General features: G+C 41.3%; 1 protein-coding gene across 1 annotated transcript; it reads right to left on the bottom strand.

Annotated features, from left to right (window-relative positions):
* Positions 1-2,903: 2,903 nt before the first annotated feature.
* On the bottom strand, positions 2,904-23,389 carry PHYH (phytanoyl-CoA 2-hydroxylase). The gene is made up of 9 exons (XM_006066034.4): positions 23,231-23,389; positions 19,244-19,302; positions 18,031-18,141; positions 17,218-17,386; positions 14,348-14,429; positions 12,481-12,662; positions 8,826-8,975; positions 7,051-7,182; positions 2,904-5,225 (listed from the first exon to the last, which is right to left on the bottom strand). The coding sequence occupies exons 1-9, from the start codon at positions 23,303-23,305 to the stop codon at positions 5,172-5,174; spliced, it is 1,014 nt and encodes a 337-aa protein (XP_006066096.1). The 5' UTR covers positions 23,306-23,389; the 3' UTR covers positions 2,904-5,171.
* Positions 23,390-24,652: the final 1,263 nt, after the last annotated feature.

The following is a 24,652-nucleotide window of genomic DNA, read 5'->3' as shown; positions in this document are numbered from 1 at the left end:
GACGATTGTGGAGCTTCGGATGAGTTACCAAACTTCTTGGTCACAGTCACCTCCTTTCCTGGCCACCCTGCCCCCAACATATATAAAAGAGGTACTGCTGAAGAATGCAGTGGAGTCAGAGCTGGCTGGAAAACTCAGGGAAGAACATGTCAGGAACCAGAAACAGGTGCCAAGGCTACACAGACCAAGTCTATGTCTGAGGGACACACACTCTCTCCTTTTTTATTTACATTGTTGTGTTAGTTTCAGGTATACAGCAAACTGAATACTTGTACATATACATATATCCACTCTTTCTTAGATTATTCCCACATAGATCATCACAGAGTATGCAGTAGAGTTCTCTGTGCTGTTTATTATAGTATGTCTTTATTATTCATCTATTTTATATATAGTAGTGTGTATATGTCAACCCCAATCTTCCAATTTATGCATCCCACATCCTTTTCCCCTCTAGTAACCATAAGTTTGTTTTCTGTATCTGTGATTCTGTTTCTGTTTTGTAAGTTCATTCCAGCTATATATCATATATGATATTTCTCTTTCTCTGTGTGACTTCTCTTAGTATGATAATCTCCATGTCCATCCATGTTGCTGCAAATGGCATTATTTCATTCTTTTTATGGCTAAGTAATATTCCATTGTATATATAAAATAACTATCACATTGTCTTTATCATTCATCTGTCAGCAGACATTCAGGTTGCTTCCGTGTCTTGGCTAAATAGTGCTGCAATGAACATAGGGGTGCATGTATCTTTTCAGAATAGAGTTTTCTCCAGATATATGCTGAAGAGAAGGATTGCTGAATCATATGGTAATTCCGTCTTCAGTTTCTTAAGGAACCTCCATACTGCTTTCCATAATGATTGTACCAATTTACATTCCCAAAACAAACTAGAAGGGACATGCTCTCTTATGTAAGAGAAACACTTACAAAAATGAGCGACAGTTGCAATTACAAAAATGAGGGACACTGGCAGGCCAGTGGTTAAGACACCATGCTTCCACTGCAGAGGGCACAGGTTCAATCTCCGGTCGGGAAATAAGATCCCGTGTGCCTCAGGAGCGAGAGAGAGAAAGAGGGAGAGTAGAGAAGTTTGCTGTTCATATTGAACAAGCAATAAATAGCAAGTGTCTCGTAGGTGAGGGCACTGTGAGTGTTAACCAAAGTGCCCAAGGAAGAGGCAGGACCTCCAAGGGTCCTACCCTCTCTGTTCAGGAAGGCAGGATATTTACAAATGGGAAAATCGTACTTTCAGTAAACGTATGAAGGGCTAAGTGGCAGCATGTACTATATACAGGATGGATACCAGAGTTGGGTTGAAGGAGAGATTAATTCAGGCTGTGTTGTGTTACTAAGACAAGATTTTTTCAGGTAGATTTGAGCTGGTTTGAACCATGAAACTGTATTACTAGAATTGGCTTTGGGAAATGTTCCCATGTTTTGCTGATGCAATCATAAGCTTTTCAAACTCATTTAATGTGCTGCTTAAAAGGGGTGAACTCCAAGCAGATACCAGGAGCAAAGTTTTGTTTTCTTACACTCATCCCAAATATCATAGAAGAGGAGGATCTGTCCTATTTCTTTTGTTCTGCACTGTGAGGACCTCGTGAACTCTTTTTAGATGAATCTCTGGTGAAATACATATATTCCCAGGATAAATCACCTTTCACCCACGGTGAAGCCAGGCTTTTCCCTCATTCTGTCATGATCTGGCAATATTCCCACCCAACCCTTCAATTACCAGCTCCTACCTTTCCAGGGTGTCCCATAAGCAAAGCAGGCAGTCCAAACTCACCTGCTACTGTCTCCCTTCCATACGTGGCCCTGCTACATGGAGTGGATTTGAAAGCATGGGTAAACGGTCAGTCAAATCCATCTCACCTGCCCCCACTAAGTGAGGTTGTTGTCACTGAGCTACTGAAGGCTCGCATGTCCTCCAGCTGCAACAGAGCCTAAGTAAGAAGATGTTTCCCTGAGTTCCTGATCCAGAACTTGGACTTGGCTGTGTCTACTTGCAAGTGAACTGATTAAGATTGGGTAGGACTGAGGGAGGAAAGGAACAGGCTGAGCTGACTCCATCTTGAAAAAGAAGGAAACATCTTGCACTTTCAGTGAGCTTTGGACCATGTGCCTGGTAGCCATGGGGATAACATACCTACAGCCAAACGGCCCTCCTGGACTGATAAACACCGGATTCCATACCAACATTTCCCATCGCCAAAAACAATGTAATAATCCCCTATGTACTCAATCACCTTTATAATCTTTATGGCACCTATTGGTGTAGGCTACAATGTATAACCAGCTGCCCCTTCTGATTATGAATCATGGCTGTAATCTGATTGTATCTCCCTTTAACACTTTTCAGGCTAGGTTTAAGGAATCTGGGGATGCAGGCTTGAGCCGTACACTTAAGGTATATAAGGTTTTCACAAAAGTCGGTTGGGGTCCTTGGCTAAGAGGAGACTCTGCCTTGGGCCCACCGGTGTAATAAACTGCACTCCACTATCTGCATTGTCCTTCTGAGTGAGTCTGTTTCCCAGAATGCGTGGCTATAACAGGACCACCGACCTTCCATCTGGGAATGTGCCAGTGTCTGCTAGATGAACTTTTGACACCAGAGGGCTGAATCCCATCCCCACTCAGTCTCTGCTGTGCTGTGCTTAGTTGCTCTGTTGTGTCCCACTCTTTGTGACCCCATGGACTAATACTGGAATGGGTTGCCATGCCCTCCTCCAGGGGATCTTCCTAACCCAGGGATCGAACCCAGGCCTCTCCCAATTTGCAGGCCATTTATCATCTGAGCCATCAGGGAAGTCCAAGAATACCAGAGTGGGTTGTCTATCCCTTTGAGAGGGTAACAGATAGGAAGGCCAGGGGTCTCCAAACAGAGGAAATAGGCTGCAAGTAGCGACATTTATTTTTTCTCTCTCTCTTAAGCGGCAGGAGGAAACAAACTAGGGTTATATTTTTTCCCCTTCTCTATACACATTTAAAAAGAGGTTTCTCTTCGAAATTCTGTATTGCCATAATGATACCTAGCTCCACCTGAACTTAACTTTTCTCAAACTGTGAGCTAACCAATGCACTTTTCTTATGGAAATGTTTGTCTTAAGCTATATTAATGTCCTATGCTCTATCTTCAAGTCGGTTCCACCTAAAGGCTCAGAAATGATATGACCAGCCAGTATGTTATACTCATACATTTTTCTCCAAATCTGTGTTAATGAAACTGTATATTGTATGGAAATCGGCCTTTCTTCAAGATTCATGTCAATCATTTTATGGCCCGGAATGACTCACTGGTGCCATTCTCTGAGTTTTGAGACATTTCCTTTCTTTAATTAGCCGACTGCTAATACCTGTATAACATCCAGCTAAAGACTAGCAGGGGTGGGGGTCCTCTTTCTGCCCCTTCTGATGTCTATGTCAGAAGCTTTCTCTCTTGTATAGTTTAATGAAACTTTATTGCACACAAAAAGCTTTGAGCAATCAAGCTTCATTTCTGGCCCCTGATTGAATTCTTCTCCTCCGGAGGCCAAGAATCCCAGTGTCTTGCTTGGTTCAGCAACAATTTTTCACCTTCTCCAGGGGAACGTCCTGACTCAAGAAAGAAACTGAGGCCTCCATCATTGCAGGTGGCTTCTTTCCAGCTGAGTGACGTTGGGAAGCCCCAGTCTCTGGCAAGCGTCTCCATTTCTGAACTTTCAGAGGCCTGAGGCTTACTCACACCTGTGCACAATAATCAAGATGATACCTGACTGCACTCTCCTGGTTCCCTTTCCCCTGTGTTTCCATTCGCTTCCACATGGAGCACTCCCACACTCCTCCTTGGAGGAGGCCGACCTGAAACAGTTCTGTCTTTTCTCTTTGCTGTAAATCTCTGTTCAGAGCATTTCCTCTTGAAACACTTTTCTAGAAACTAGTGCAAAATGAACCTTGTTCAGTAACAGATGCTTGGATATTTGTTAGATGAACTAGTTGACACAAGGGACACAGAAAGGAGGGGAAACGTTTCCTGACTGACTAGCTGCAGTTCACTCAGAATTGCACCAGGGAGATGACATTCTGCTGTCTGATTTTCCTCTTGAAGTCTAAGTTTTCAAATGTATTTTAAAGTTAGTTTGAACAGTTTCTTGCGAACAGTGTCCCATACATGCTGTTTATGCTGAGTTTCCACATATACATTTTGTTTCCAGTTATTCCAAAGTCCTGAGAGCACGTCAGGGATTCTCATGTCTTCCCCAGTTTCCATCTGGACCTGAGCTTAAACTGGGTGTCCTTACAGAGAAACTGACAGAATCAGCAATCAACATGTAGGAAAACGCATGCTTTGCTTAAAGAAAGGGACCCTTTTCCTTATTCTGTTTTTCTTACTAAAGATTCAACCAGAATTTATAAAAAGAAGAATTATGACTCCTTGCTGCCCTCAGCTGGTGGAGAAATACAATGCTCTATTAAATTAAATCTCTGTAGCACATGCCACTTGATATCCAAACCAGAACTATTTTAAAAGCTTTCCTGGACCTTCAAAGAGATTAGGTTTCATTCATAAATGCTGAATGTTTTCAGCCGCCATGCTGAATATGAATTGACAGAGAAAGTTATCCTGGTCTTCTTTCTTTAGAGAAAAAGACTTGGAAAGATCCAGTCAGTTTTTTTAAGGAGCATGGTGGCCTAGAGAGGCCATTGAAGGAATCCTGTGTCAGAATGTGAGTTTCCACCCTTATTTTACAACCGGATGCCCTTCTTAGACCCTTTACTAAATGCATCTCTAATATTCATTGTTCCAGATTTGCAAAGAGATCTCACACAACACAATTGGGAGATGGTGGGTTCTCTATTTCAGAGCATTAAACCTTGCTTGGGTAAAGCGTTAACTGAGTGAAAGAAACTGATCTAACGCACTTCTTTATCCATCACCTTGTTAGTTGCAACCCCAAGTTTTCCTTAAAACAGTAATTTTCACTTTTACTATTTTATATCCATTAAAGGCATCCCACCACACTGCATTATTACCCATATGCAATTAAGTACTGCATCCATGCACCTGAATTTTGTTAACATGGATAGAAACGATTACATCATCTCATTGAGAAAAGATTTTTCTCTGACATCTTGTTCCACCTTGATTTTCTTGACAAGAGTTTGAGCGAAGGGCTATTTCAAAGGTTGATTCTTTCTCCTTTCACAACACGCCCTCGAAATGTCCAAACATCCTGCAAATAATACCAAACACAATGAGTTTCTGGGAACTTGGATTTACCTATTCACCATAAGACAAAGATTTCTGGCATCTACTCATTATTAAATGGGGGGAAAAGACAGCCCTCCACAATAGTCATAAGGTAGTAAATAAAAACCACATTCTGAGACTCCAATTAATTTACTCAGGAATATCTAAAATCATGTTTCATAAGCCAAGACAGTGAGTCCTCACACTGTCATTATGCTTTGCTTGGCACTTGTGTTGATTAGAGGTGTTGGGACCTGCTGTTATGTTTGGTCACAAAACTGTTTAATACGTAAGCTCCTGCTGTCCTTGGTGATGTTTGCCTGCCCCATTCTGAGTGATCTGCTCCTGAAAATGATGTCCTATGCTACTGGATTGGTTTTTTTCTTCTTTGTTCCTAATAAGACAATTCAAACATTTTGCTTATTTTTCTGCAAACAGCAAGTATGCTAGAAGAATAATTTTGGAATTGGACCTCCTCTGAAATCTCAGTCACTTAAGTAACTGAGGCCATTCTCTTGAACTCTTCATTTTCTCATGAAGAGTGTGGAGCTATCTCGACTGCTCCATTGAGTTTTGGTAAAGAAAAGGGACAGCGACATGCTTTTGTGCCTGCAAAGAACTCTAGAGCAGAGTTAGTGTTGTTCTTCTAAGTAAAGTCCATAAACTATAGCTGAGACAGTCAGGAAAAGAAATAGAGGAACTGATTGATTAGTACAACCCTGACAGACCTCAAACAGAATATATATGTTTTTTATCCTGCCTTAAAATTCAGGGTGTTGGATGGAAGACCCAACTGGCAAAATAGGTTGCATTTCTAGGACATTTAATTGCTGGACAAAGGAAGGACAAGACTGTCCAGGAGGTGCAAATGTGAGGCCAGAGCATCTTCAGATATGGGGATACATTCAGAGATTCTAGACAGAAAATGGCTCAAGGGTGGACGAAGACTCTTGAGGTGGGAAGTTTTTTCAGAAGGCTGTTGTTGGCATGCAAGGCTCTTCAAAGTACCGGGAGGCTCTGTGTTTTCATTACATTCAGTCTACTTGGGGGTCATGTCACCCCGAAATAGATGATGCATTTATAATTATCTAATAAGTTCAGCTTCTTGCTTCAGAGCCCCAAATATAATCACCTACAATACAAACTAACTTTATTTAGTTGCCTTGACTGATAATTAGTTATTGATCAGCAACAGCATGCAATGTTCACCAGTAAAGAACAAACAATCTAAGTATAACAATGTTGTTAATTGGCTTCATACCCTAATACAAAGTAAAAAGTTAAAAAAAAAAAAAACAAATAATCTACAGTGAGGTGTATTAATTAGGCAGGCATATGAAATACTGTCTTAACACCACTATGAAAAGCATCAGTGATCTCCCATCTCTACATGCAGGCTCTCCTTAAAATCCCAGTGCAAACTGACCCAAACAAACACTTGCTTGAGAATTGCTTTCTTTACAAATAAAGGAGGCCTATGATTGACAGCCCAAACCATTTACAACTATGAGTTCAGAAAGTTGCTTTGTCTTCCATTTCCTCATCTCTGAATCTGCTATTTCCTCTCCTACCTGTCTGTTCTGGAACACGATGGCCTGCCCGAAGACTTACAGAAACCAGGTCCCCCACACTGGGGAAGCAAGTAGTACAAACAAAACCCTCTGTCGTTCCTAGAAGGTCTCAGCAATGTTTCCAAAAGGAGCTGTAAACCTACACACTTTATACCTTCAAAATGAATCAGGTATGACACTATTAAGCATCTAAAGAAGAAACTGAGATCTTTACTTTGTCTTTTCATACAAACATACCTTCAGAGTGACATCTTTAAATCCATGCTTTTTCCTGACCATATCGACAACTTCCTTTTCAATGCTTTCTTGACTGGTGCCCTCCACATCTATGTAGTGACAGTTGGCATCCGCAAAATGGCAGGAAATTGCCTGTGGAAATTATTATGATCCAAAAGTATATGCGGGGCAGGGGACAGAATTATGTAAGGAAGAAATCTTTAACTTTTCAGCATTTGATTTTTCAAATGAAGGATATTGCCAAGTCCTACTAAGGAATGTATTGCAGGGTTTCTCATCACCTTCTCAGCTACAGAATTTAGTGGAGGGTGTAATGAGTTGGTATTTCAATGGCCACAGATGATGGGGGAAGAAAAACTGAAAAGACCTGGCAACAGAAAATAATACACAGACACCACCCCCCCTCCAATCTAAAGCACAGTTCCAGTCTGATAGCATTCACATAAAATACTCATCTTGTTTCCTTTTGAAAGTAAGATGGAAGTTACTTGGTTCTCCCCAGTCTCGAAGGACTTATAAACAGATCTAACTTGCGAGGTGATAGTTGAAACTCACCTTCCTTGCCACAAGTTAGTTCTCTTAGGGTGACTGCACCCATCAGAAGATCTTCCTACTTCTTACAGATTTCTAGGCAGTTGAGTCACAAAATTTATTTCTCATGGAAACCCTAGTACTATTCTGCACCATATTGGAGCCTGAGGCAAAAGAGAGGAAATGTACACTCCTACTGGTATGCTTTTATGCATTTTTCAATGGTTAATATTTTCCCAAACTGTAAAGCAGTCAAAAATATTGAAAAACCATCAAGTTAGTATATTAAAATACACTATTTCCAGTGTAGTGCCTGTATCTTCCTTTTGCACAGTTCTGGGTATCATGGTATTAGAGGGTCTGATCTTTTTTTAAAATTTTGGTATTGTGCTTACCATGGACTTTTTGGCATTAATTTTTATTTCTTTTAACTGGCATTAAGATATTATTTAACTGGATACTGAGTTTTTTGAGCCTCTGAGGGAACTGCCTTCTTGCCTCATGCTCATCTCAATCCTGTTGAGCCTGGTGGATATCTGAATGAATGGAGGATGAAATCTGACAACTAACCCTCAGCCACAGGGAAACAGAGAGCTGTTGTGATAAACTGGAAAGCTTCACTCAGCCCCAAAGAAGACACTAATATTTAGTATCAACAGCCATGTCATCCTAGGGAAATGTGAGCCCAGCATATCATCAGATCTGCTAAATTTTAGAGAAGCAAGAAATCTGGGCTCTTATGAGAAATTCTGTCAGTTTTTAATGTAAGCACTGATCTTATAAACCTGAAAACACTCTGAGGCTAAGGAGTGAAAAACATGGCCATATCTGATTTAGGGTGGGAAATTCACACATTCCTTTCCAATCAATAATATTTTAACCAATAGCAATAATATTACAGACGTTCCCCTTATATGAGCTGTATACATTCCAAATGTTATTATTTGGTATGTATGTCTGCTTTTATCTTTTCCTCTGAAAACATGCTATCAGTTGCCAAGTAACTACGCTCTCTGTCTGGAGAAATTCCATGAATGTTCACTAGTGATGGCATCCTAAGGTCATCTGGCTTCTTACTGCTGTCAGCAACAAAGCACGAGGGAGACAAATATATTTCCTAGTAAATACACCAGACTAAAGGGCAGCTGAGTTAAAAGCTACAAATCCTTTAACTTTTCATGTATCGGGATACTTTTCTTCCTCATGCATTCATCTTCAAACAGTGCTGTGATGTGAATGTGTACCTTCCGGAATCCTTGACTTTTGTTCCGACCAGATCCATGGATGAGCAAAGGGTGAAAGAAGACGGTGTCTCCCTTCTCCATCACCAAGTGCACCCGGGCGTTGTTTTTGTCATAGTCCTTGATCCCGTGGAACATGATGTTGACTCCTCCCTAAAAACACGAGAGAAGCCAAGTCCAAAAGTGAAGAAGCCAAGAATCAAAACTCTCATCAATGACTTATCAGGGAAAACAAAGCTTCTCTAAGTTCTTTGAAGAGAAAGAGATAAATAAATTCGATTTTAAAAAAACTTATGTATACCAAACTTTCTCAGTTGACTGCTTTTAGAAAGCCATGTGTGAATTGTGAATTTTTTAGACCTGATGAAAAATTTGGAATTTCTACCTATGGTTCATTACTGAATGATAACTGAAGACCCAGATCAGCTTTGCATTTTGTGGGAATACAGGAGACCACCTTTCCTGGTGAACCCATGCTCATTCTTCCCCAGCATGCTCTTCTCCTCACCTGGAACTTGTATCAATCACTACTCTATTACTCAGAAGTATCTCTGAGAAGCTAACTATTCTCCCAACTCGCAGAGAGAAAATTCTCAGTCTTTCTCAGCCCAGAAACCATGTAGGTCACATCCAGAGTAAAGAGAACTGCCTTATGATCCAGCAATCCCACTGCTGGGTATACACACTGAGGAAACCAGAATTGAAAGAGACACGTGTACCCCAATGTTCATCGCAGCACTGTTTATAATAGCCAGGACATGGAAGCAACCTAGATGTCCATCAGCAGATGAATGGGTAAGAAAGCTGTGGTACATATACACAATGGAGTATTACTCAGTCATTAAAAAGAATACATTTGAATCAGTTCTAATGAGGTGGATGAAACTGGAGCCGATTATACAGAGTGAAGTAAGCCAGAAAGAAAAACACCAATACAGTATACTAACGCATATATATGGAATTTAGAAAGATGGTAACAATAACCCTGTATATGAGACAGCAAAAGAGACACTGATGTATAGAACAGTCTTTTGGACTTGTGGGAGAGGGAGAGAGTGGGATGATTTGGGAGAATGGCATTGAAATACATATAATATCATATATGAAACGAGTCTCCAGTCCATGTTCGATGCATGATACTGGATGCTTGGGGCTGGTGCACTGGGACGACCCAGAGGGATGGTATGGGGAGGGAGGAGGGAGGAGGGTTCAGGATGGGGAACACATGTATACCTGTGGCGGATTCATTTTGATATTTGGCAAATCTAATACAGTTATGTTAAGTTTAAAAATAAAATAAAATTTAAAAAAAAAAAAAAAAAAGAAAGAAGAGTAAATTAAAACGGTAGCTTTTAAAATATTTTCAAATCCCTGTTTTTCCAAGTCAATCACTGCACAAAAAGAAAAAAACAAAAATCATTGTTTGTTTTCAAGCTATTTTCTACTATTTTTAAAATATTTTCAAGGTTAGTTATTGCATTAGATAATAGTTATATCTTTATGAAACAAACTGAAATGAGAAGTAACAATGTTTGCAATCTTTTATGGATCTTTGGAGGACAGCATCCCATTTCCTTTCCTAAGAATATTCCAACTCCAAATTCCTTTTGGGAATGACTACTTCTCTACTGCACTGTGTTGAGTCTTTGCCTTCTGCCCAATGTGGAAGGTGAGCAAGATAAGCTCGTCTGACCTCCCATTGCTGCTACTTTGAATCTGAGCAGATGACTGAAGTGACTGGACATTGTCAAGGTACATCTGGCCACTCCAGGTGCTGCAGCCCAACTGTTCCCACTGAAGAAGGACTTCCTCTTTCCTCCTCACCCTCCAGAGCTGGCAGCCTGCCCATGGATTCTGCATGTCCCAGTGGCCCTCCCTTCAGCTTGAGTCACTGAGAGCCCACGTCTTCTTTTTTTTTTTTTTTTTTTTTAATTTAAATTTATATTTCTTTTTTTTTTCTTCTTCTTTTTTACATTTTATTTTTAAACTTTACAATATTGTATTGGTTTTGCCATACATCAACATGAATCCGCCACAGGTATACATGTGTTCCCCATCCCGAACCCTCCTCCCTCCTCCCTCCCCATACCAACCCTCTGGGTCGTCCCAGTGCACCAGCCCCAAGCATCCAGTATCATGCATCGAACATGGACTGGAGACTCGTTTCATATATGATATTATATGTATTTCAATGCCATTCTCCCAAATCATCCCACTCTCTCCCTCTCCCACAAGTCCAAAAGACTGTTCTATACATCAGTGTCTCTTTTGCTGTCTCATATACAGGGTTATTGTTACCATCTTTCTAAATTCCATATATATGTGTTAGTATACTGTATTGGTGTTTTTCTTTCTGGCTTACTTCACTCTGTATAATCGGCTCCAGTTTCATCCACCTCATTAGAACTGATTCAAATGTATTCTTTTTAATGACTGAGTAATACTCCATTGTGTATATGTACCACAGCTTTCTTACCCATTCATCTGCTGATGGACATCTAGGTTGCTTCCATGTCCTGGCTATTATAAACAGTGCTGCGATGAACATTGGGGTACACGTGTCTCTTTCAATTCTGGTTTCCTCAGTGTGTATACCCAGCAGTGGGATTGCTGGATCATAAGGCAGTTCTATTTCCAGTTTTTTAAGGCATCTCCACACTGTTCTCCATAGTGGCTGTACTAGTTTGCATTCCCACCAACAGTGTAAGAGGGTTCCCTTTTCTCCACACCCTCTCCAGCATTTATTGCTTGTAGACTTTTGGATTGCAGCCATTCTGACTGTGAGAGCCCACTTCTATTGTTTGTACCCACCTTTCCTAAACCACAACTTAACTGAAGAATTTCAGATTTTATAGCAAAATCTAGACTCAAGGTATTTTCACCTAGCACTAATCCTCAGTTCAAGAATTCTAACTAGTTGACACTGAAGTCCTGAAAGCCATATTCTTTACATCTCACAGAACCTTGTGTACTCTTTCTGCCTTAACAAAATGGACACGGCTCTTCCCACCTTGATCATTATTACGGGATTCTGAGACCTATTGCCTTACGTCTAAAATGCCATGGGAGTCCTCTCCAGTTTCTCTGTCTCTGGACTCCTATTCCTGCAATACATTCTGTGCCAGACCACAGGGTTATCATTCCGGAAGAAATGATTTGATCTCCTCACCCATGGGCCCCAAAGCACTGAACAGTCCTCCAGCATCACCAGCTGAATTGATAAACCATGGAACAGCCTCATAATGGAATACTGCTCAGTCCTCCCCAGAGCCTCTCTCTGCTGCTCTCTTCAGGTGGAAGCAGATGATCCCTCTTCTTTACTGAGAGAACTACCAGTCAGTGTGTACAACTCACTTGGCACACACATCTGGTGTTACTGTGTTTGTGTCTGACCTCTGCAGTTAGGCTTTATAATCTCAGATCTTTTATAGCATTACCAAAGTCCACCACTTTGGTTGGCCTTCAAGTACTTGTTGAAAGAATAAAGGTGATCATTTGATCAGCCATCCTGGAATTTTCCCTGCTCATTCGAAATCCTAGAATAATGTTTTGCTAAGAAAGGAAATGTCATCTTATTGGCAAAGCTCCTTACATATACTGATGTGAAATCAAAACAACAAAAGGTTCTGATCAAGACTCAGCCATCTAGCAGACTTACCTCCCACTGGGGATAATCATGGGGTTGCAAGGGGCCTTTGTGTGTCCCTGGGAGCACAACCAGACAGCCATTGTTCCGATCAATGTGCTCCATGGCTGTCCAGGCACAAACGATGCTATTGCTGGGCCTGAAGGGGAAATAGTGCAGATCCTGGTGCAAGGGATGACGGGATGTCTTCTTGCCTGAAACAGAATCTGTTGTTAAAATAAATAAACTCAAGTCCCAGAATTCTCCTCTGCCTGAAAAGCCAGAACTATGAACTATCCTTGCAAAAGCCAAACAGATGAGACAATGCTGAAGAAAACCACCTCTACAGATGAGCACCAAATTAGAAGACTGCTGCTGCTGCTAAGTAGCTTAGTCGAGTAAGACTCTGTGCGACCCCATAGAAGGAAGCCTACCAGGCTCCTCCATCCATGGGATTTTCCAGGCAAGAGTACTAGAGTGGGGTGCCATTGCCTTCTCCAAATTAGAAGACTGAATCAGCACAATGCCTCTGGATCCTGTGATTCTTTCTGGGTTTCTGGTAACCGAGAACTACTTACACTGTTTTCAAGAAATCTGTGCATATGTCATCATCTCCACTGTGCTTTATTCCTCCCTAACTCTGGTTTGGGCACAGAGCTTAGCATTCTCCAAGTCAGCTCAGTCACTCAGTTGAGTCTGACTCTTTGGGGCCCCATGGACTGCAGCACACCAGGCTTCCCTATCCATCACCAATTCCCAGAGCTTGGTCAAACTCATGCCATTGAGTTGGTGATCCCATTCAACCATCTCTTTCTCTGTTGTCCCCTTCTCTTCCTGCCTTCAGTGTTTCCCAGCATCAGGGTCTTTTCTAATGAGTCAGTTCTTCCCATCAGGTGGCCAACATATTGGAGAGTATTCCCCAAAAAGGTTGACTAATTAGAGTGGTCAATCTGAGGCCTTCTGATAAACTTCTAAGTGGCTGATATTAAAAAAGTATTCTTTAATTAACTAAATATATAAATAGAAGGACTCTCAGAGGTTTCAGCACCAAACTAGAACCATTTGGTTCTGCAATCACTGTGGAGAATCAGAGATGCTACACCCACATTCACATTCTCCCCTAGAATTGCCTTCTGAATGTGGTTCCCCCAGGCCAGAGGATTTCTCCAGGCAGGACACCCAGGGGAGGGAAAGGCCTGCTGATGTTAGGCTAAGCCTGTATGTAGGCTTAGCACATAAACCTCTCTTGGCCATCAGGACAGAGATAGAGTAGGCACGGATTAAAGATCTCTAATGGCTGATTTCCTACCACTGATACAGCTGAATTTCTCAGTGTGGCCCAAGAGCCATCTGCATTAGCATCTCTGAATATGGTTAATAAAACGCAGGTTCCTAATTTCTATTTTCTGAATCAGTCTCTCTAGGAGGGAGGGCTTAGAAGCTACATTTTACCAAGCACAGAAAATTTTAAGAATAGCTATGGTATTTGATATATAAGTTCAGTTTTAAATTTGTTAGTAATAATACTGTCTTTAGATCAGGAAGCCAAAGTCCACACCCTCATGCATGGGTGAGAGTGGGTAACAAAGCTTAGAGATGCTGCATATCAGGAGTCTGTGGGGTAGAGAGACAGTTGTGTTTTATTAAACTGCATCTTTCAGAAGCCACTTGTCTACAGTCCCAGCAATAACCCTAGTTAACATCAACATCGCTATTATACTTCAGTGTTGTTATGATGTAAGCTACTTTGAGACTTAAAGTATATATATTCATTTATGCAAAAATTAAGCAGTTGTGCACTTTGCTATTAATTAGTACATCAATCTTATGTAATTTAATTAAACACTTTCTTTTTCATTTGTTTGCTTTTGCTTTTCCTTTACCAATAAGAGCTCTTTACCAGAATCTGGAGGTTTGTTTATCAGCATTGTATGCATGGCCATAATATTGGGTCCAGTGAAGCACTCCACATATTTCAGAATCTAAGGAAAAAGGAGGGAAAAGTTCATGGGAAATCAGATGCACAAGTATGTGGCACAAAGTACATCTATCTATACTAGAACCCCATTGGCAGTCATTTAAATCAATCAATCAATATTCCACAACCTTGCAAACAAACCACGCAAAAGAGAGCAACTGCAAATCATCAGAAACACTCTGAAACAGGCTTCTTAGAACCAGCTGAAAATCTAAGCGCTTCTTCTACAACAGAGTCATGAGTTTCTCTGAGACACCAGCTACGAAGGGCAGGAATAAGACCTCCTATGAAAATGATGCCCAAAATGGCAGGGCCAGTTGAATGAAAAAGACAATGATGTTGTTGAGTCACAAAGTCGTGTCTGACTCTTTATGACCCCATAGACTGCAGCACACCAGGCTTCCCTGTCCTCCACTGTCTCTCGGTGTTCGCTCAAATTCATATCCATATTCAATCTCTAATTCTGTCTGACTACAAAAAGTGAAGCACATTCTACGGCTTTCAATTATATGATCTCTTCTGTATAAGGAATGTAGGCAATTTGAGTATAAAACACTTGAAATGTTACAAAAATCCCAGGAGTCTGGCCTAATGCTTGTTTTTTTAATAAAAAGTTTGTTTTTGTCATTCTGGGGGGGTATTCAAAAAATGGCAAAAGGGCTGTTCTTTTCATTTCTTTTTTTAATTTTGATTGGGGTATAGTTGAATTATAATGTTGTGTTAGTTTCAGGTGTATAGTGAAATGAAAGTGTTATACATATATACACTAAGATTCTTTTCCCATATAGGCCATTACTGAGTATTGAGTACAGTTCCCTGTGCTATACAGTAATCATTATTAGTTGTCTGTTTTATATACAGTGCGTGTATGTGTCAATCCCAATCTTCCAATTTATCTCTCCTAGGCTGCGATTTTCTAAATGGTCATCGTTCAAGAGCCATCCTCAGATTTTCTGCCCTGTTTTGCAGAACTTCCCAATATATTTAGCAGATATTCTCCCTATGTCTTATCTTAGTCTTATCCTGATTAATAAAATTCTTCAAATCATGGGTTTGAGGTGCTGGTTCATTTTTCCAATACATATTAAAATAAACACCTAGCTATTAGAAGAATACCTACCTCCTAAAAAATCATTGCATGAACCACCAGACACATGGTTTGCAGGTTACAGAAGTAGGAACATCCTGACAGACATTCTACCACATGCTGCCTATAATTTCCAGCTTTTATCATGATTCACCCACACAATTTTCATTTCTAAAACAGGACATGAGGTTGGGAAGAATGTGTGGTTCAGAGAGGCCACTTCCCTTCTCATCCCCAAATCAAGAGGCTGGACCTCCCAGTTGCCTCAGCTGTGCAGTCTTCAAGAATCAGACTTTCTAACAGCACTTGGGGTATAAGTTCTAATAAGTATGTTGTGCAAAGTGTCCTTTTAAACCATTCTAAATGACTGGTCAGAAACCATAGTACAGGACTTCCTTATGCTACAGTGGATAAGAACCCCATTGCCAGTGCAGGGGACATGGATTTGATCTCTGCTCCAGGAAGATTCCACACACAAGGAGCACCTGAGCCCACACACCACAACTGCCGAGCTCCAGCTCTGGAGCCTGCGAGCCGCAGCAAGAAAAGCCAACAAAATGAGAATCCCATGCACCTCAACTAGAGAGGAGCCCATGTGCAGTAACAAAGACACAGCACCAGCAAAAATAAATAAATGAGAAAAAAATAATAAACTCTTTTAAAAATTAAACTGTAATACATTCACACAAGGCATTACTATGCAATAGTTTACAAAGTATAAAGTAGATCCATAGATACCAATGGAAAGATGTCTCTCTCATATGTACTACCAGTGGAAAAACCAAGGTGACAACCAGGATGCTTCCTGTTACACGAAAGGTGGGGTTATACAAATATGCTTGATTATACCTGAAACGATTCTAGATGAATATGTAAAACTGAACAGTGAGTGGTGCAGGGGGGTGCGAGAATTTCCTTTTCCCTTCATGTCATTCCACACTAGATATTTTCATAACTATGAACTACTTTTAAAGAATAATTTTTTAAAAAGCTAGTTTAAATTTAAAAACAGACACCTCTACTGACCAGATTCATAAAACAAATTGAAAATGATCTGCAATAGGTAAACCTTAGCAATTTTATCCCTGTGGACATGCCTGTAGGGAGTGTGAGAAGGCTCTCTGTTTACCACAGAATTCCTGCTCTTCTCCAGCAAAAATAGCAGAATTATGAGGATTTCTGTCTTGGCACTACTGACATTTTGGGCTGCTTCATTCTTTGTTTGCTGCAACAGGCTATTATCCAGCATCTCTGGACCCAGTGGCAGGGATCCGGATCTCTATGCATTAAAACCCACCACCCCTCCTGCCTGACAAGCAAACATGTCTCCAGACATTTGCAAATGTCCACCTCTGATTAAGAACTACTGCTATAGGGCCCCAATAGAAAAGGGCAAGAGTCTAATCCTTTGCGACCCCATGGACTATAGCCTGCCAGGCTCCTCTGTCCATGAGCTTCTCTAGGCAAGAATACTGGAGTGGTTTGCCATTTCCTTCTCCAGGGGATCTCCTCAAACCAGGGATCGAACCCATGTCTCTTAAGTCTCCAGCAGTGGAGGGGCATTCTTTACCACTAGCGCCACCTGAGAAGGCCCCTATAAAAGAGCAAGATAAAATGGAAACAAAAAAGTTACGAAGATTTCAGAGGCATACATGCAGATGGGCTATTAGCTTAAAGAGAAACAAAGCACAGGAAGGTCTTGAACCTCAGGGAGGGTGCAGTATCTGAAGAGTTCCTCATCTTCTTGGAAATCCTGGACCTTGGAAACCACTTTCTCACTTGGCACATATTCTGATTTTGCAATGGTGACATCTCTCATCACCAACAATCCCAATGGTTTCACCTCCTTTCTGCAGATTCTTTCAAACTCATTCCTAGAAAATTCAATTGGTAAATGATGTCAGTACCATAGGTGCTAAGCACCTGCCTGGCCTTCCACTTGTTCTGTGGAAAGACTCAAAGACCTGGGAGTCGTTTCTCTGCACTAAATGGTCCTCAAGCCCCAAGTCAAACAGTTCTGATGACAGGAAGGAGAAAATGGCCAACTCAGAAGTGCCTGCCTCCTAACTGTGGAGTTGAAATTCGCTACCAGAATTTGAATAGTCCGTAGCTTAGTGGACCAGTGGGGAAATACTTGTGATTTGGTTTCATCAGAACAAAAGAGGAAACACCTCCCTAGCATCACCATGCACTGGGTAGGCCCTGTTCAACGAACTCTGTCTCTACTTTACCTGTTTAGTCCTAAAACCACTCTAGCGCATAAGTACTGTTATTTTCCCCATTCTGCAGAAATAGAAACAGGCATGGAAAAGTTAAGGAAACTGCCCTATATCTACAACATTAACTGAAGAATCTGAGATTAAAGCCACTCTGGCTTGAACCTAGGTTCTAACAAGCCAGTTCCTAACAAACCCGATCCCTGAAAAATATCTGAACACACACAATGTAATCCTACTCATAGTTCCATTGCACACACAGAATACACATTCCTGTTATATATCAAAGAGTGTTACTGTACCTAAAGCGTTGAATATCAGCCTCAGACACCAAATTTTTAATGACAAGAAATCCATTTTCTTCATAAAATTTTCTCTGTTCTAGGCTTAGAACATTATTCTCCCGGGTATACCTAAAGGAAAAGAAAAATCTCAGATAAGTCCAGTTTAAAAATGATAACCTTCATGTCAATGTATGGCAAAACCCATATAATACTGTAAAGTAATTAGCCTCGAAGTAAAATGAATAAATTTATATTAAAAAATAAAAATAAAAATCATAACCTAACAATATTTATCAAGAACCTGAGAAATGTTTGTACTCTTCCACTCAGCACTTTTATTTCTAGAACTTTAAAGAAATAATCTGAACAAATTTTCAGTTTTAAATCCGAAACGTTAATTACTGTCACCAAGAAATGGAAGAATAATTAACTGGTTATATTATATCCTTTCAATGGGATATGACTTGACATTAAAAATGAAGAACATATAATAGCAAGGACAGTGCTTATTAAATTAAAATGTGATGACAGCGATGTAAAACCAAGACACTATTTGTTTAAAACAAGAAGACTATAAAGAAATAAAGCCAAAAGAAAAATGTTTCACAGTGATTGCCTTTATGTAATGGCATTATGAATGATTTTTTAAATTCACCCTATTTTATGATTTTAAAATATATTCTGTAATGAATATGTATGGTTTTTCAGAAAGGAAACAAACAATATACTTTATGTTTTTAATTGTCTGCTTCATGTATTTACGGAAGAAATCAAAGTAACAAAATCTAAATAAGTGTATAGCACACACACAAACTCAAATCCCCCTGTCTATTCCTCTGTTTTGGAACTGTGACTCTATGAGAATATTCCATGGAGATCAATGTCTTCCACTTCAAAGGTGACTTTAAAATAAACCAAAGATGCTAGCTGAGATACCAGAGTGACCAAAAAAAAAAAAACCTGGCTAATTTAAATGAGATATACCATGCCTGAATTTTATAAAATAAACTTATGCACTTTGTGATGTTTTCCCTTCTTTCTAAATTTTAAAATACATATAGAAAGTGTCTTCAAAAATTTCCATAATTGTTCTAATGAGAACAAGTCCTGGATTCAGAGGATTTGTATAATGAATTCTTATCAGTTAATATGTATTTTATATCTGAGTTATCACTGGGGAAAAAAGTTTATATACATTGTATGGCTAAGAATTAAAATTATATCTACTTACTGGAATTGTTGAGGATGGAAACTGGCAAGAGAACCAACCCCCGAAGTGTGGTGAGCTATCTAGGATGTGATTTAAGGCAAATCAAGTGAAGTCCAGGCATCACCCTTCTAGAATCAACCCACCCTGGATTGGTTTTCATAAGCGAAGACCAGCCCTACACAGTCATCAGGCACACTGGCTACACACCAACACTCCAATGCACTATTGCTTAGATCGTCTCATTTCACAACAGCCTAAGGAGGTGCCTGGAAGCCAAGAGCTTTATTATGCCAACTGCACAGAGCAGAAACCCTTGGCTGGGGTCAGGGTTCAGTAACTGGTCCAAGGTCACCCAGCAGAAAACAGCTGAGCTGAGACTTGACCAACATTGTATTCATACTTTCCATCTATTTTATTCCCCCTGGATATTCCTTCCACCAAACACTGAGTGAATAAAAATGGAAATTTTTTATTCTATTCTATTCTATAAATAAGGAGAATCATGTTCTATTCAAAAGAAGTTTTTCTCTTAGTGGGAGTTAGTCCAAAATATTAGAAACAGTTAGGCTGGTCATTAAAAAAAAAAAAAGAACATCTTTATAAAAAGTTTTTGCCAACTCTGACTCAAGAATAAGCACTCATCAGTTTAGGGGAGTGCCCCTCTGTAAAGCACTGTTTTTCAGAAGAAGTGGGTGTGACGGGTGTCAGATTCACCCAGAGAACTTTTTCAAACCCCTACTAGAGTTCAAGCTTCAAGATGCTACCCTCAGTTTAAAAATCACTCTGGCTTGGGATTGACACGTCCACACTGCTATATTTAAAATGGATAACCAACAAAGTCCTACTGTATAGCACAGGGAACTCTATTCAATGTTATGTGGCAGCCTGGATGGGAGGGAGTTTGTGGGAGAACGGATACATGTATATGTATTGCTGAGTCCCTCTGCTGGTCTACCTGAGACTATCAAAATTGTTAATCCACAGACTCCAATATAAAATAAAAAGTTTTTAAAATCATTCTGATAGAACTGAGTTGCATCTTTCAGTCGTATTGAGGCTGGAAAATACTTGGAGAATGAAGGGGCTAAAGAAACACTGCTGCTGCTGCTGCTGCTAAGTCACTTCAGTTGTGTTGGACTCTGTGCGACCCTATAGACAGCAGCCCACCAGGCTCCCCCATCCCTGGGATTCTCCAGGCAAGAACACTGGAGTGGGTTGTCATTTCCTTCTCCAATGCATGAAAGTGAAAAGTGAAAGTGAAGTCGCTCAGTCGCGTCTGACTCTTTGCGACCCCATGGGCTGCAGCCCACCAGGCTCCTCTGTCTGTGGGATTTTCCAGGCAAGAGTACTGGAGTGGGGTGCCATTGCTAGTTGCTTTCAGTTTAAGATCTGCAGCATACAGCCTTTCACAGGCCTCTGAATTACCTGCGGTTTCTCAAAAGAAAAAAAAAGTTCATAAAATAAACAATGACTCCAAGAAAAATAAAATCCACATAGTAGAGAATCATTTTTAAATATCTTAAAACGTCTAAAAGTTCCTTCTAGTTTTCTATCCAGTCATCACCAGATGATTCACTTAGGATCTCATTTGTTTTGGTCATTTTTTTCATTGTTTCTTTAGCTGAAAGAGCTACGTTCTGAATGACACTTCACATAAACATGTTATCCTTTTTGAATGATGTGTGTATCTAAGTGGGGACAATATAATAGTCAAGAAGATGGGAATTCCCTGGCAGTCCAGTGGTTAGGACCCGGGCCTTTCGCTGCCCAGCACCTGGGTTAAGGCCCCGGTCAGGAAACTAAGATCCCACAAGCCTCCAATGTGGAAAAAGGTGGAGAGGGGGGCCAAGAGTCAGAATTACTAGCTACTGTCTGTTTTCCCTGAGGGAGAGAGTTAACCTCTTTGTCAGATGTTCTCAACAAAATGAAGCTGCCAGGACAGTCCAGACATTAGCCTTCCAATCCTTTTCTCCTCTCTCCCACTCCTGCATTATGGTTTTTATTTTTGTTATTGTTGTTCTTGGAGAATTTTCTTAGTCTGTGAAAATGTTTACAAAGCTAATAATCATTTACTATGTTTACTATACAAAGCTAGTAAACCTGGAAAAAAATGGATGCAAAAATCTGTACAGTATAGCATGGTCCTGAACATGTTATTATGCAATTATGTAAATATATAGAAAAGAAACAGACCAAAGTGTTTACAAATAATAATCTGTGAGAAGTGGAATTATGGGTTATATAGATTTTCTTCTTTGTGTTTATCTGCATTTAAACACTGCACTGTTACTTCAAAAATTATTCCTATTTCTTAAAGGAATAATTAAGGTTGGGAGGAAATTGTCACATAATTTCTAGTAGTTTCTTTAAGCCTAAACCACACTTATAGTCACTGAAAATTTAGTGAATTTAGGCAGAGACGTTCACCACTTCTGGCTATGTAAATTGAAATGAATTAAAATGAAAACTGCAGTTCCTTAACTGCACTGTCACATTTCAAGCGCTCATAGCCACATGTGGCTGCCACATTGAACCCTACCGGCAAAGAACATTTTTCCACTCTCACAGGGAGCTTGTATTCGACAGTGCTGTTCTAGGAAACAGAGACAAAAAAAAAAAAAAAAACAAGCTCTGACCTCGACACTATTATAACCAAGTCCAGTGAGATCAGATGTTAAATTTTAGGAAATTTTCTGTCGGTCCAGTGGTTAGGACTCTGTGCTTCCACTGCAGCAGGCACAGATGGGTTCGATCCCTGCTGGGGGAACTAAAAGCCTCCGTGCTGTTAGCTTGCCCTCCCTCCTCCCACCCCGGCAAAAAAAAAAAAAAAGAACACAATTAAAATTTAAAAGTAATAACAGACTGGACCTGGAAACCTTAATCTACTCCCAGTTATATCCAGGCCCAATATATTGGCACTTCTCACAACTGACCTATTAATAGCATCGCACTAAGTGAAAACAGGTTGCTAGTCACACTCCCAGGCATTTGATACCACAGGTCTAAGAGGAGTCTGAGTACCTGCATTTCTAACAAGTACCTAGGTAGTCCTGCTGCTGCTGCTCTGGGGACCACGCTTTGACAACCACTGGTTCCATTAAATGACCTTGCTCAGGAAAGTTAATTTCTCCTAACCTCAAATGCTTTCTCACCTGTAAAGTGAGATTACATAGTCACTTGGGTTCCCTTTACCAGTTTGTGGAGGAGATTTTAAATTTATAACGATTCGAATACGTCAAGGCTTGGAACACAGTTGGGAGAACAACAATGGAAGTAAAAGAAACAGTATAATCGTTTTAGGAGAAATTTCAGAAACTAAATATAGCAGAGCAGAGTCTTATCAGGTCACTTGGCGGGGCGGGGAAACCCAGCCCGTGCTGTGCGCCCTGAATGAGATCACTGAACACGCAAAAACAATTCTGCAAAGCAAGTTAATTTCTGAGGCACACAGTGACATCTCTCTGGATCCAACACCGGTGGCACACAGATTGACTTGGGATTCATTTCAGAAGGCCTGATCAGGAGCGGACACAGGACATCCAGCCCTTTTCCAGGAAACAGTGTAAGCTTCACCTGGCTCGCCTGGAGAAGGAAGAGCTGGGGGGCAGCTCCACCTCGAGAGGACCCCTCGGCTCCTCCAGGTGGCTCTACGCCCCGGGTTACGTCTCTGTCTCTGGGCAGCCGGGCGATCAGATGCAGTCAAGTACACAAAGTGACAGGGCAGCAGAGAGAAGCTCTGCTTGGACTTCGCACCCTCCCTTCCCAAAGCCGGGAACAGAGGGCCAGAAAGATTACAGCTACGCCACTCCAGGAGCTGGAGCCAGCAGCCGCAGCCCCACCGGGCGGAAAAGTCCCCTCTTGGGCCTTGGGGACCCCTAGCGCCCGAAAGAGATGTGATCATAACGAGGACAGAGCCTGCGGAGCCAGAAAGAGACAGCGGGGAGGTTATGCAATGCGCCCTGAAAGCCACCACCCTTCACGCTCAAACCTCGCGAACCCAAAGGATACAATGGTCCCGGCCGAGCGGCAACCGAGGTGTCGCAGCAAGACACTCAAGCGCGCGGAAGCTCGGTTTCGGTCCATGGCCGGTGGGCAGTACCCGGCGCCTAGCCTCCAGGCACTTAACTCAGTTGGGGGGCCCCGCCTTCTCTTAGAGGGAGGGGCTTGGAGCGGACGTGACTCGACGAGGAGGCGGGGCTAGGGTAGCACCGCCTCCCGAGTTGGCCAAGGCGCTGCGCGCAGATTCGCCCCCTGGGCCTCCGGGCGAGGGTGTTTCCTGCTAGAGCTTATCGCTTTTGAAGTGAAGTGAAGTCGCTCGGTCGTGACTCTTTGCGACCCCATGGACTGTAGCCTACCAGGCTCCTCCGTCCATGGGATTTTCCAGGCAAGAGTACTGGAGTGGGTTGCCATTTCCTTCTCCAGAGGAACTTCCCCACCCAGGGATCGAACCCAGGTCTCTTGCATTGCAGGCAGACGCTTTACCATCTGAGCCACCAGGGAAGTCTATAAAATGAAAGTCGCAAAGGAAAAAAAAAAAAAAAAGCAAAATAAAATATTAAAATGAAAGTCGCTTAGTCATGTCCAACTCTGCAACCTCATGGACTATATAGTCCATGGAATTCTCCAGGCCAGAATACTGGAGTGGGTAGCCATTCTTTTCTCCAGGGGATCTTCCCAACCCAGGGCTCAAACCCAGGTCTCCCACACTGCAGGTGGATTCTTTACCAGCTGAGCCATCAGGGAAGCCCTTATTGCTTTTACGAGAGTCCAAAGACCAGCTCTGTCACACCGAGCGGGAGACTAATCCCCAGGGGCAAATCTCCCCGGAGTAATAGAACCAGAACAGAACTCACATTCTTAACTGCATCGTTCCACTTACTTTATTCTACAGGACTGATCCTTCCAAACTCTGAATGCAGGGTTCCAAAGAATAGCAAGGAGAGATAAGAAAGCCTTCACAGTGAGCAATACAAAGAAATAGAGGAAAACAATAGAATGGGAAAGATTAGAGATCTCGTCAAGAAAATTCAAGATATCAAGGGAAAGATGGGCACAATAAAGGACAGAACTGGCATGGACCTAACAGAAGCAGAAGATGTTCAGAAGAGGTGGCAAGAGTACACAGAAGAACTATACAAAAAAGATCTTCACAACCCAGATACTCGCAATGATGTGATCACTCACCTAGAGCCAGACATACTGGAATGCGAAGTCAAGTGGGTCTTAGGAAGCATCACTACAAACAAAGCTAGTGGAGGTGATGGAATTCCTGTTGAGGTATTTCAAATCCTAAAAGATGATGCTGTGAAAGTGCTGCTCTCAGTATGCCAGCAAGTTTGGATAACTCAGCAGTGGCCACAGGACTGGAAAAGGTCAGTTTCCATTCCAATCCCAAAGAAAGGCAATGCCAAAAAATGTTCAAACGACTGC

The sequence above is a fragment of the Bubalus bubalis genome, chromosome 14 (genome assembly GCF_019923935.1).
Source record: "Bubalus bubalis isolate 160015118507 breed Murrah chromosome 14, NDDB_SH_1, whole genome shotgun sequence".
NCBI lineage: Eukaryota > Metazoa > Chordata > Mammalia > Artiodactyla > Bovidae > Bubalus > Bubalus bubalis.
This window is presented reverse-complemented; position numbering and strand designations above follow the sequence as displayed.

Bases quoted from the DNA above. Each gene is read 5' to 3' on its own strand.
- PHYH (XM_006066034.4), bottom strand. From the start codon at position 23,305: ATGGACCGAAACCGAGCTTCCGCGCGCTTGAGTGTCTTGCTGCGACAC. The intron at 14,430-17,217 runs GTTCAAGACCTT...CTTTTTCCTTAG, and splicing joins GATACTGCACCCTCCCTGAG to ATTCTGAAATATGTGGAGTG. The intron at 8,976-12,480 runs GTAAGTCTGCTA...TCGTGTTTTTAG, and splicing joins ATGATTATCCCCAGTGGGAG to GGAGGAGTCAACATCATGTT.